We start from the raw sequence: 13153 nt of genomic DNA, 5'->3' as shown, positions 1-13153 counted from the left end.
AAATGGGGAGAACACCATGTGAAGATGAAGGCAGAGATCAGGGTGATGCTGAAGAAGCCAAGTGGTGCCAAAGACTGCTAGTAAATCATCAGAAACCAGGGGAGAGGCATGGACAGATTCTCCTTTACAGTCCACCAGAGGAACCAATCCTGCTGACACCTTGCATTTCAAGCCTCCAGAACTGTGAGACCATAAAATTCTGTTAAGACACCGGTTTGTGGTGCTGTGATACAGTAGCCCCAGCAAACTAACATGGGGAACGAATATGCAGAGAAATGTTATGTAAAAGCTCTTTAAATATTTGAAGGCAGATATGTATGGAGCTAAGAATCATATGGTTTTAAAATCATCTAATATTAATACTTGGTGGAATCTGAATTACTACAATGTATAACATTCGATGTTCTGATCTATAACGGTTTCCATTTCATTAATATACAAAGAATCGTTTTACTTTGGTCATCACCGGCAATTCAGTTCAATCAACATTTATATGTGGGCCTCTCCTCCCCAGGTAGTTAGAATACGAATTAAATGCAAGGTACAAGGCTTTAAGAAACTTAGTCTAACAGAGAAAGGCAGGAGACAATGCAAGGACAGACAAGGGACAGTTTGCTTCCACGTTTGTTGCTTTTAAGACTTGACAAATAAGTGACATACAAGTAGAAGGAACGGCTCCTACAACTGCATTGATCTCAGAAGAAGTTGTCTTATAGTAGTTGGAAACTTTATCACTTGGTCTCAGAAGTGTCCGAAGAGTCTTTTCTGTGCTCCCTGGTTCTTTTAAGACAATATCTTCTGGCTTTATGAGAAGAGCTGGTTCAGGTTCTTCAACATTAGCCTCAGTAGGGTTTACACAATCTGGTTTTCCACCTTTAAGAAAAAAAAAAGGAAAGAAAAAATGCAGGAATACATTACTACTTAGTGCGTGCTGCTCTGCAACAGGGTAAGTTTTCCCATCTAGTCTCTTCTTGCTAATGGAAACAGCTGGCATGACCCCTCCACTGACCCAACACCCAACTGTGGAAGAGTAAGTTCAGGCCAATGTCATACACCAAGAAATCTGAACATGGCCTAATGTTTTCTTCTGCCACTCCATTCACTTTATTCTAGAATAAAGCTTTGAAATATGAGAGACCAAATGTAAACATAGAATCCATTCATTTCTTTTCTTAAAAAAAAAAAAAAATAGAGCAGGCGGGCATGGTGACTCACACCTGTAATCCCAACACTTTGGGAGGCCGATGCGGGCAGATCACCTGAGGTCAGGAGTTCGAGACCAGCCTGGCCAAAATGATGAAACCCCGTGTCTGCTAAAAATATAAAAATTAGCCAGACTTGGTGGCAGGTGCCTGTAATCCCAGCTACTCGGGAGGCTGAGACAGGAGAATCGCTTGAATCTGGGAGGCGGAGTTTGCAGTGAGCCGAGATTGCGCCATTGCACTCCAGCCTGGGGGACAAGAGCGAGACTTCATCTCAAAAAAAAAAAAAAAAAAAGAGTGCATTTTAATATTTAACTTGAACTACAGAGTTTTTCCTAGCACTATGCCCTAGGGAGAAATAAGACAAGACATGCTTGTAGTTGAAAATTCCACACCTACTTGACTAGCGGGAGCGTGCGTTACAACATCAAGAGAGATAGTAAGAACTCACTGTGAGCTCAGGAACTGTTTCTGCAACTAATTCCTGACAAGTCAGTGTACAAAAAGAAAACCCTGAGATAGAACTGAAGTTGTGAGACTCTGTCCTCTTTTGCAGATTTGCTTTGCTGAGTCAATTCTGAAATTTAGGAATAAATTCCTGCAATCTTTTTCAGATCTGGTTACTACATATGTACCACTAGAGAGCGCTGTGGTGTTTCCATCTTCAGAAAAATTCTAAAGGTTCTGGGGGAGCCCAAGTAAGGGTTGCAAAGGCAAGTGGCCTGCTGGTATTAGAGAAGGGTGGATACCCTGGCAAACTAGAAAAGACTTCCCTCTCTGAAGAACGCATTCCTCCCCGCAACCCCACCTCTCCCCACACTCAGTTCCTGCCAATGGCTGCTATGAAAATGCTCAGGCCTACTGTTCCAGATCCTCTCATCCTCCACCTCACCAAAAGTAGAAATCTGGACAAAGTTTGAAAAAGAATTTCTCAAAAAAATTGAAAGACTACTTACTCACTTTTCTCCAAAAGTCAACAGTAAGATAGAATTTGATATCAGAAAAATTTTGGCAGAACATTCCTGGGCCCCCTCTAGACCTACTGACCACAAACTTAACAGTTTCTACCCTAAAATCATAGAAGATGAAAATCCTCAAAAACTCTATTGAAAATGGCTGAAGAAATTAGGATCCAAAAACCAGAAAAAATTCGAAGAATTATCTGGTCTGAAATAAGCTTTTCTTTCTACCATTACTTCATGAGTTGTGCCAAGAAGGAAGCTCTGTCACCCCATTTATGAAAGAGTCGGAGTAGAGCTGTTTTCTATAAAAAGCTTCATTAGGTAGGAAAGATTCTGATGCCTTCCTAGTGGATAGAATAGAAAGGCTAACCCATAAGGGCTTGCATCATCAGGAGAGATCAAAATTTGGTTTTGACTTCACAGAAAGGCATGACTCAAGAATAAAAGTGAAAATAGTAGTTATCTCCACTTTTTAGAAAAGAGACATCCCAAGAAGAAATAACAATGTAAACATCTTTTTAAAAAGTTGAACCTCTAATAATTAAGATACAAAAATTAGAGTAGGCCAGGTGCAGTGGCTCATGCGTGTAATCCCAGCATATTGGGAGGTCGAGGAGGGAAGATCCCTCAAGCCAGGAGTTCACAACCAGCATGGGCAACACAGCCACTCAAGAGGCTGAGGCAGGAGAATCACCTGAGCCCAGGAGTTCAAGGCTGCAATCAGCTATGATTGCACCACTGCACTCCAGCCTGGGCAAGCAGAGTGAGACATTGTCTCAAAAAAAAAAAAAAGGTAAGGCAAATGAGGTATTATTATAAACCAACTAAAGTATAAGAATGTAAGAATGTTTGAAATAACACTCAATGGTAGTGAGATTGGAGTAAAACCTCACAGACTTAGCTGATAAAATTGCAAATCAGTAAAATCATTTAGAAAAGCAAAATGAAAATAGAGTTACTTCTGAGACAATAATAGTCGTAAGAAATGAGAAATAAAAAGCTTTTTGAGATATGATCATTATAACATTATGCATATTACTTTTAAAATATCTAGAAACAGCCTAAATTTCAGAGAGTGAAGAAATGGCTTAGTAAATCATAATATATCAGCATGAGGGAACTGAAATGTAGTTCAGAGAAACCAAAAAAGCATTTCTTCATTCCTTAGAAATATGAAAGCTGACTGGGCATGTTGGTTCATGTCGGTCATCCTAACACTTTGGGAGGCCAAGACAGGAGGATCCACTTGAGGCCAGGAGTTCAAGGCCAGCCTAGGCAACATGGTGAAATCCTGTCTCTGCTAAAAATACAAAAAACTAGCCAGGCATGGTGGCACGCACCTCCTGTAATCCCAGCTACTCTGGAGGCTGAGGCACGAGAATCACTTGAGCCCGAGAGGCAGAGACTGCAGTGAGCCAAGATCACACCACTGCACTCCAGCCTGGGTAACAGAGCAAGACCCTGTCAAAAAAAAAAAAGAAAGAAGAAGAGAAATGTGAAAGCTAAATTTTAAAAAGCCTTATATAGTACGTTCAGTGTTACTTTAGACATGCTTAAAATATGTACATATACATGTATGTATATATGCATATCTATACATGTAATAATGCGAGAAGATAAAATGTAGGCCAGAGGTATCCAACCATTTGCCTTCCCTGGGCCTCACTGGAAGAAGAAGACTTGTCTTGGGCCACACATAAAATACATTAACAGTAAGGACAGCTGATGAGCTTAAAAAAAACTGCAAAAAAACTCACAGCGTTTTAAGAAAGTTTACAAATGTGTGTTGGGCAGCATTCAAAGCTGTCTTGAACCACGGGTTGGGCAAGCTTGACGTCAACATCATAATATTTGAATCAAAAGTAAAGATTATGCTGTTTTTCCTTTTGATACAAAATTTTTAAAATCTAATTTTGTGTCAAATTCTGTGTTTCCTGGGAAAGGGAACTAATTACTCAGATAATTGTTTTTAAACAAGTTTCTGAGAAACTGTCTTTCATATTTTGAGCTTCAGTGTAAGTTTTGTGCCTTTAATTTTTTTGAATAAATAGTACATGGTTCCAAACTCAAAAGATACAAAAACATAGGTTAAAAAGTGAGTCTCACTGCCACCCTGTCCCTCAGCCATCCAACTGCCTCTTCCTGGAAATAATAAATGTTATTGATTTTTTCCTATACTACCACAGATATTCTATGCACAAACAAGCAAATAAACACTATGTATATGTGTATATTTTTATTTTTCATATAATATTAAAGTTGAATATAGCTGAGCTCCTAGAAAAATTAAAATACAGAAGTCCATTTAAGAATTCAGTAAATGGCTAAGCATGCTGGCTCACACCAATAATCCCAGCACTTGGGGAGGCCAAAGCAAGAGAATCCCTTGAACCCAGGAGTTTGAGACCAGCCTGGGCAACATAGTGAGACCTCGTCTGTATTAAAAATAATAATAATAAACTTTCAATTATTTTGAAAAAATAATTCATCAAACCTTCAAGAATTAAATACCTTTAATAATGACCCTCTCTTCATACTCTTTAAGAAGCATTTTGTCTTTCCAGTTAAGAAAATTTGCAAATTCCAGATAGTTAATGAGGCCATCATTATCCACATCACAGTAGTCAAACAGCTGGTCCAGGAGCTTGTCATCTAAACTCAAGTTGGCCTGGTCACAAGCTTCCTGCAGCTCGGCTTTATCTATCATCCCATCTCCCTTCTGTTATACAGGAAGCAAAAGAACATAAAATGGGGGTTGTCTTCAAGAGCAGAGTAGGCAACATTATTTAGTTTAAGAAAAAAACAGCTTCATCACATACATTCAAAACTGTCTCAATTTTCACAGAAGAGGAGTCAAATATGCTGTTCAGACTGTGGTAGAGCAGTGTTACCATGATATGGTCTTGACGTTTCATGTGACCAACGGGTGTGTACTTTTGACAGCTCTCTACAACTGTTTATCCTTACAAAGTTTTTAACACCTTCTGTGTTTTAACCCAGCAATAAATGGCCCTTCATTTCATTGCCTGTTATTGAGGAGAAATTGGGGAGATAGTTGCAGGGTAAGTTCACGGAGGTGGGTTCAAGGACAGTTGTCTGGTTTTGATAACACTCCTATGGGTAAGAGGGACATGCTCCCAATCTGATGGTCAGCCCCACTGTAACAAGTAACACTGAGATTCATCCTGGTAAGTAGGGGGAGGAGGGTGAAGGGAAAAAGTCTCATCTCTTTTCAGATAGCATTTAAAGGCAGAAGTACCTACACTGAGTATGAACAGAGGGAAATGTATAAGGGCTCTCAGCAGAAACTGGCTGATTCACTTAGGAGACGAAGGGACAGAGCACACAATGCTTGTTAAGGAAGAATGTTAACAGCTGGGACATCTTAGCACTCAGTCCCTCCTGCAGTCTATCAAGCCAACCTTAAACCCATTCAGAGATGATGGCAAAGGTCCCAGTTTTCTTGTTTGTTTGTTTCTGCAGTGGATTCTGGCTGCTGTAGGGGAGCTTTGGCCCCCACGGAGAGACTTCCCTGAGAGGAAATAACTCCCAAGAGAAATCATAAATGACTCACTGCATAGTATTTAAGCTCTTACTGCCCAGGACTGGATTTACAATGCTGATGGAGGCAATCCCCTGGAGAATGAGAAACTGACTCCATGAATTATAAATTCTTGCAGTCAGACCCACAGCCCTGGAAAACTTCCCTATTTAACCCTTGTATTCAAACAGAATGAGAACTTAAAACATATGATCTTGACAATAGAGCTGCAAATGCCCTGGATTGAAGTAGACTCCTTTATAAAAGTCTCTACAACAGGCCGGGTGCAGTGGCTCACGCCTGTAATCCCAACACTTTGGAAGCCTGACCAACATGGAGAAACCCTGTCTCTACTGAAAATACAAAATTAGCCAGGCATGGTGGCACATGCCTGTAATCCCAGCTACTCAGGAGGCTGAGGCAGGAGAATCACTTGAACCCAGTAGGTGGAGGTTGCAGTGAGCCAAGATGGCGCCATTGCACTCCAGACTGGGCAACAAGAGCGAAACTCCGTCTCAAAAACAAACAAACAAAAGTCTCTACTACAACCAAAATGCAAACCCACACACATCCCTAGCTGAAAAGCAATGTGGGATGTGGCCGTTGAATCAAGAGATCTCCAAAACTGAAACAGATGCTGTCAATGATAACTTACTGCCTAATATGCAGGGCTTTGTGCGCACTGAGAACACTGGTGGTTTGTTTCATGGAGCTACCATGCCACCATCATGCCACTCAAAATCAAAGTAAATATTTCTTATTTACTGGTGCAAAGCCATTCTCTCCCTCTGCACCCTTAATCCCTCCCTCCCACAAGCCCTGATCTCAATTGCTTTAGGGAGAAAGATGATCAGAAATAGGACCAAGGGCTCCAGGTCTTCAAGAGGGATTCATCTGTTCAGTGGGGTGAGATTCTCACATTTTTGTGGTTTGGATACAGTTCCCGAAATCATCATCATAGCCAGTCCTGGGACAGGGTGGTAGGGAAGGATGTCCGAATTCAATTAATGGGGTTTGGGCAGAGGTTGCAGAGACGAATTAAAGATAACAATGTATTATTGCTATGGCTTCCCAGGCTGAATGTTTAATTGGTATTGATGCTTTCCATGTCTGTATAGTGAATGTTCATATGTGACAGAGGGGATTATCCTGATCAAGAAGAGCCATGTATAGACAATTGTTAGTACCTTTGGGACCCCACAGCCCTAATGACTCCTTTGAGTTATGAGTCTATAACTGGTGGTTTTGCCAATTAGAGCCTCTGGAAAAGAAAAGCAACCTTCACTTGGAGGTGCACCATGAAGTTTAGGACTCATTGCCTCCCTAACTTAGTTACCAGGTAGACCTGTTTTGAGAAGCAGCTATTAGCCTGTCACTGAGCTCTTCTGGAAACTGAACACTAGACCTATGGAGGCCTTCTGACTCGCCAGCCGATAATCATTTTGAGGTGGGCCAACTTGGACTCAATGACTAACAGAATGAAAAAGGAGCAAACAAGCCTCATATGTCAAATGGAAATGGCATATTCAAGAATACAGCCAGCCCAACTCCAGTAATATCTCAGCTTTACGTGTAAAAGGGTAGCAATATTTTTGTTGTTGCTATTCCTGCTGCTGCTGCTGCTCCTGAGACAGGCTTCAATCTGTTGTCCAGGCTGGAGTGCAGTGGCATGATCATAATTCACTGAAGCCTCAAACTCCTGGGCTCAGGTGATCCTTCTGCCTCAGCCTACCGAGTAGCTGGCACTACCCCTCCTGGCTAATTATTTTTGTTTACTTGTAGAGATGGGGTCTCACTATGTTACCCAGGCCAGTTTCAAACTCCCAGCCTCAAACTATCCTCCTGCCTCAGCCTCCCAAAATGCTGGAATTGTAGGTGTGAGCCACCACACTCAGCTGAGAAGTGATCCCTTAGAAAAAAAAAAAAAAAAGAACTTATTCACCACTCTGTCATCTGAAGCAAAGCCACTGGCTCAAGAGGGCCCTCAATTCACAGAACCTCCTCTAAATGCCTGCGTCTGGTTCACTTATAATTTGGCTAAGCTGAAACCTAGTGGTCTTCACTGAGCTAAACTAAAGGCCATTCTCATGGCTCTGGCCAATACTCCCCTTGATAAACCTGTTATATTTTTACTGACTCTTGGGCTGTTGACTGTGGCCTACCTGTTTGGTTTGCCACTTGGAAAACAATAGACTAGCAGATTGAAGACACCCCTTTAAGGGACTGCAAACTACAGGATAAAAATTATGGCTAGTGATTGAACTATCTGGGTAGTTCATGTAGATACTCACCATAAGCATGGGAAAAATTGGAATCAAATTGCTGATGAAGCCTGAACCATGCAGATTGCCAACATTGCTGCCTGTACATACGTGGCAACAGACCCCCATTACACACAGGGCACAAGGTAAGGGACTCTATGTTTCTAATGCAGAAGCCACCACTACATGCCAAACTTGTGACTGCCAGAAGTTGACTCATTTGTCTCATGGTGAGAGAGGACACATCCCACATAGGGATCTCCCTCAGGCTCCTGACAGACTGACTATAGTGAACCTTTGACCCCTCCCCCCTCAGAGCTATCAGTGGTGCCACACCAATATTGACACTTATTCAAATTACGGAATTGCCGTTCCAGTCCAATCATATGGCTCTAGTCCCAGCAGTAGGACCCATAAAGTTAAGTTAATCTGGGTTATGCATTTTGCTTTCTGGAACATTTTCAGTCTGTCAGTGGGGTGCACCCTGTAGCACAAAAGCTATTCAGCAATGAGCTATTAGTCAAGGTATTCAATGAACCTTTCTTACTCCCTACCATCCGTTGTCATATGGTATTATTGAGCATTGGAATGGCCTTCTCAACCAGCTCCCGGTGCCCACATTTTAGTAAAGCTGTTTGGTCACTCAATGCAGCTGCCCCCAGAAAGGACTCATTCTATCTCAGCTGCTTCCTGAATAATAATCAGAATAAAAGGGACAGGGGTTATAAAGACTTCTTTTGAAAATTGGGGTTACTGTCATGACCATTCCTGGACATGGTGCATCTTTTCTCCCCCAACAGCAATCCCGTGCCAATAGGGTTGGTCCACCCTTTTGGTAGAAACCAGGCATAAAAAGGATTCTAGGAGGTTCAAAGTTAATTCTATTTCAGCCACCTGATTTTCTTGTTGGGTTGACAGTCCTTGATCATAGGATAATAACCACTTGGTTGAGTATACCTCTCAAAAATCAGCGTGAGAGCTAGGAGCAGTAGCTCACATCTGTAATCCCAGCAACATGGAAGGCTGAGGCAGGAGGATCACCTGAGGCTCAGAGTTCAAGGCTGCAGTGAGCTATGATGGTGCCACTGCATTCCAACCTGAGCAACAGAGTGAGACCCCCATCTCTGAAATAAAATAAAATAATAAAATAAAATCAGTATGTTCCATCCCAGTAGTTGTAACTTCACTTTTTTCCCAATCATATTCTCTATTTTCTTTTTTTTTTTCTTTTTTTTTTTTTAGATGGAGTCTCACTTTGTCGCCTAGGCTGGAGTGCAGTGGTATGATCTCAGCTCACTGCAACGTCCGCATCCCAAGTTCAAGCAATCTCCTGCGTCAGCTTCCCGAGTAGCTGGGATTACAGGCATGTGCCACCATACCCGGCTAATTTTTGTATTTTTAGTAGAGATGGGGTTTCACCATGTTGGTCAGTATGGTCTCGAACTCATGACCTCAGGTGATCAGCCTCCCAAAGTGCTGGGATTACAGGCGTGAGCCACCATGCCCGGCCCATATTCTCTATTTTCACCTAGACCTTTTGTTTGTAAAGGTCAGGTATAACAGGGACCAGGGATTTCTTAGAAAAGTTCCAGAGATCTGTTTTATTCTCTTTTATGCCTGACCTTTCCAGACAAAAGTTCTAGGTGAAAATAGGAGATAAATGGGAAAAAGTTGAAGTTATAGCTACTGGAATGGGATACCCTGATTTTGTGGCAATAGGGGGAGAGCAGCAACCAAGCTCTTGGAGAGAGAACACCTTATACCCAGGATGTTCAGGGGGGTGAGGGACACCATGATATTCTGATTTTCAGCCCACTCCTGAAGACTGCATCATAAGGGAAAATGCCTTGGTGCCGCTCTCTCAAACTGTTGGTGACACCTTAGTTTTAACTGACTGCCAGGCAGTTCTGACCACAATTTGAATGACATCCACCTCAACTTTACCAAGAAATCTATTGGAAACAGCAGAGAATGACCCTAGTTACTGCACCTCCACATTGAACACCTTTGGGTATCTTCCCCAGCCCCAGTTCAGTCATTCCACAAGGGGAGCAAATACCATCAGCTGGTGGCATGCACAGACACGAAGTTGGACTTACTGACCTCATGCAGCCCCTCCAAAAACAAGGACTCTACACAATTATTGAACTTAACTGAGAACCCTATAACCTGGGAGCAAAATTTATTTTAGGAAACTATTCTGGTTTTAAGTTAACAATGTTTACATATTGAAAACAAATGTGCTGCTTAAGTGGGCACAAATCTACACATGCTTAATTAGACAATTAATTAAAAGAGAAAATCATCAGCTGACTTGCATTGCTAAGAACATCTGTTATGAATTACATAGTCTATGATAGCTAGGAGCCAAAATCCCTGATTGCAATTCTGAGTTTATCATAGTACTTGGGCCTCACTCTACTTCAGTGTTGTGTTACATATGTTCAACAACTGGCTCTTTGGCAGTGTGGTGAAAGAAAGCCCTGATTTGTAGCAGGTGCTGCTTTCCATGGTGTTCATACTCTCATCATGGTAATTTCTAGCTACCATTGTGTTGTCAACTGGCTTGTAAGCTTCCTGCAAATTTAACAGTATGCTCTCCCAAGCCAATTCTAGCACACTACTGCTACCCCATGTATAACTCTTCCTCTAGATTTTCTGTTCCCTATATGGAATGTCTACACATTATCTGGAATAATGCTTGATGTACTATGAGTATTCAATAAATAACAGAATTAATTTCATAAGCCAAGAAGATTCATTTAGAAAATCATAGTTTATTTGCTCTGTGGTGTTTTGTTTTTCCATTAAATTAAATGTGGCACCCAATAATATAAGATTTAAATAATCAAAAATTAACCTACAGCTGTACTAGACCCACATCTTATTACCCTTTCAGAAAAAAAAGCTCCTTATGGACACTGAATGCTACATTGTGCATATTAACTATTTAAAAAGTATATCAAGGCCAGGCGCAGTGGCTCACCCCTGTAATCCCAACACTTTGGGAGGCCGAGGCAGGCAGATCACCTGAGGTCAGGAGTTCAAGACCGGCCTGGCCAACATGGTGAAACCCCGTCTCTACTAAAAATACAAAATTAGCCGGGCATGGTGGCAGGCACCTGTAATCCCAGCTACTCGGGAGGCTGAAGCAGGAGAATCCTTTGAACTCAGGAGGCAGAGGTTGCAGTGAGCCAAGATCATGCCATTGCACTCCAGCCTGGGGGACAAGAGGGAGACTTCATTTCAAAATATATATATATATATATAAAATATATATAATATATATATAAAAAATATATATAATATATATATAATATATATAATATATATAAGGCATATCAGCATTAAATAATTCTCAGTAATTTCCTCCCTGCTTAATTTATCATAAGGAATGTGCCTAGTAATTTACTTAGATAATCAACAGCTATTAAGATGATCATCTTTTCTTTAATTACATTTAAAATGAAAAATTCTTAAAAGCAGGGCACTACGTATTGTGGCAGTTTCTCCTATTCATGTCACTACCATTATTTATTGAGTTGGCTCCAAGCTTCCTGGTAACCAAAGTAAAAAGGTGTGCATAATCAATATAAAATATATGCTATCCATGAAATAAAAACCAGTCGTCAGATACTTAGATGAAGTGCAATTATTTCCTTTGTCAAGACTGAGTTTCTTATAAAGAGGATGCATCTGACCAAAATAAAAGCCTCACGGGCATACTAACAAAAAATATACCAAGTTTCAATGGCAGTTTCTTATAGTGCTCCTTAGCATAAGCTAAACGCAGTGCAACTTGGTAAAAGCAATTCTATGATGGCCTAAAATGATGCAAGGTAACTACATAGCCCTAGATTGATCTGATTTTTTCAAAGAATAAAATTTAGAGTAGCTTGAACACTGAATATCTTATACTCTCAAAACTACAGCCACACTGTGCTCCCAGGGAAAAGACATTCTAAGCTTGACTTGGACCTAGAATGCAGGTACTCTGTGTGCAAATTCAGATTTAGGTATAGATTGTCAAGTCTTCTCCAGGGACCCCTAGTGCTACCCACTGCCCCTTGCTCCCAGCACACTGCAGTTTAATAATCCATAACAGTGATTCTCAAACTTGAATGTGCATCAGAATCACTAGAGTGCTTGCTAAAATTGCTGGGCCCCACCCCAGAGTTCCTAACTCAGTATTTTCTGAAATGGGCCTTGTTTTTTTATTATTCATTATAATTTATTTATTTCCTGAAATGGGCCTTGTAATGTGCGTTTCTAACAAGTTCCCATGTGATGGTGATGGGTAGTGGAACCACACTTTGACAACCAATAATCTACAAAAGGGGTCAGCAAACGTCTTCTGTTAAGGGGCAAATAGTAAATATTTTAGGTTTTGAAGGTCATACAGTTTTTGTTGCTACTACCTAACTCTGCATTCATAGTGCAAAAGCAGCCACAGACAATACTAAAAACAACACAGGCATGATTGTGTTCCATAAAACTTTACTTATGCAAACAAACAGTGGGCTGGATTTGGCCCACAGGCTATAGTTTGCTGACCCCTGATCTACATCAGACTGCTGGGATCTGTAAGCCCATGCATCACCAAAAAGCTCTCCCCCATTACTGGCCTTGTCGTAGTGCCTGAAGGCTGCCAGCAAAGTGTCAAATTTTTGGTAATTAACTTTCTTCAAGTGATGCCGAACTGCTGCAATCAGGGCTCGCTGTCTATCCTTGCCTCGAAGATATTCACCCGGAAGTCTATTATGGATGAGATCACCAACTCCTATTGAAGAGAGAAAAAAGTTTTTTACGTAAGTTTAAAGTCTTTCTATATTATTTCTACCTTTTAAAAAAAGAGAGTGAGAGAGATCTAGCAACCTCTGTGAATGAAAGGAACATCTAACTCTGACATGATTACGCAGCATGTCAGAAAATCCTTATGTACTATAAAGAAAAGTACATAAATGAATTGATAAAAATTAATATTTCTGTTTTATGTTACCTCTCTGCTCAAGAAGAAAATCTTAAAAAATGAATTTCGTGTGGACATCACCAACCGCACTCAGCTGTCAAGTATTTTCCTTAGACAGTGAAGTCCTTGCTTGACTACCTCTTGGCCATTTGTCTACAATGCTGAGGATCTGAAAGCTAGGGCTGAGTCCAGGTGGGGACCACTCAGTGTGCCTTGAA

General features: G+C 41.0%; 1 protein-coding gene across 2 annotated transcripts in view; it reads right to left on the bottom strand.

The window, feature by feature from the left end:
• EFHB (EF-hand domain family member B) overlaps positions 1-13153 on the bottom strand; it is a 72412-nt gene that overhangs the window by 4325 nt on the left and 54934 nt on the right. For both annotated transcript variants that reach the window (XM_023207318.1, XM_023207317.1), the window contains exons 9-11: positions 12592-12746; positions 4676-4883; positions 661-873 (exon numbers count right to left, since the gene is read on the bottom strand). In XM_023207318.1, coding sequence (XP_023063086.1) covers positions 661-873; positions 4676-4883; positions 12592-12746 — 576 coding nt within the window. The remainder of the gene's footprint in view (positions 1-660; positions 874-4675; positions 4884-12591; positions 12747-13153) is intronic.

This window comes from Piliocolobus tephrosceles, chromosome 2, assembly GCF_002776525.5.
Source record: "Piliocolobus tephrosceles isolate RC106 chromosome 2, ASM277652v3, whole genome shotgun sequence".
Classification (NCBI taxonomy): domain Eukaryota; kingdom Metazoa; phylum Chordata; class Mammalia; order Primates; family Cercopithecidae; genus Piliocolobus; species Piliocolobus tephrosceles.
This window is presented reverse-complemented; position numbering and strand designations above follow the sequence as displayed.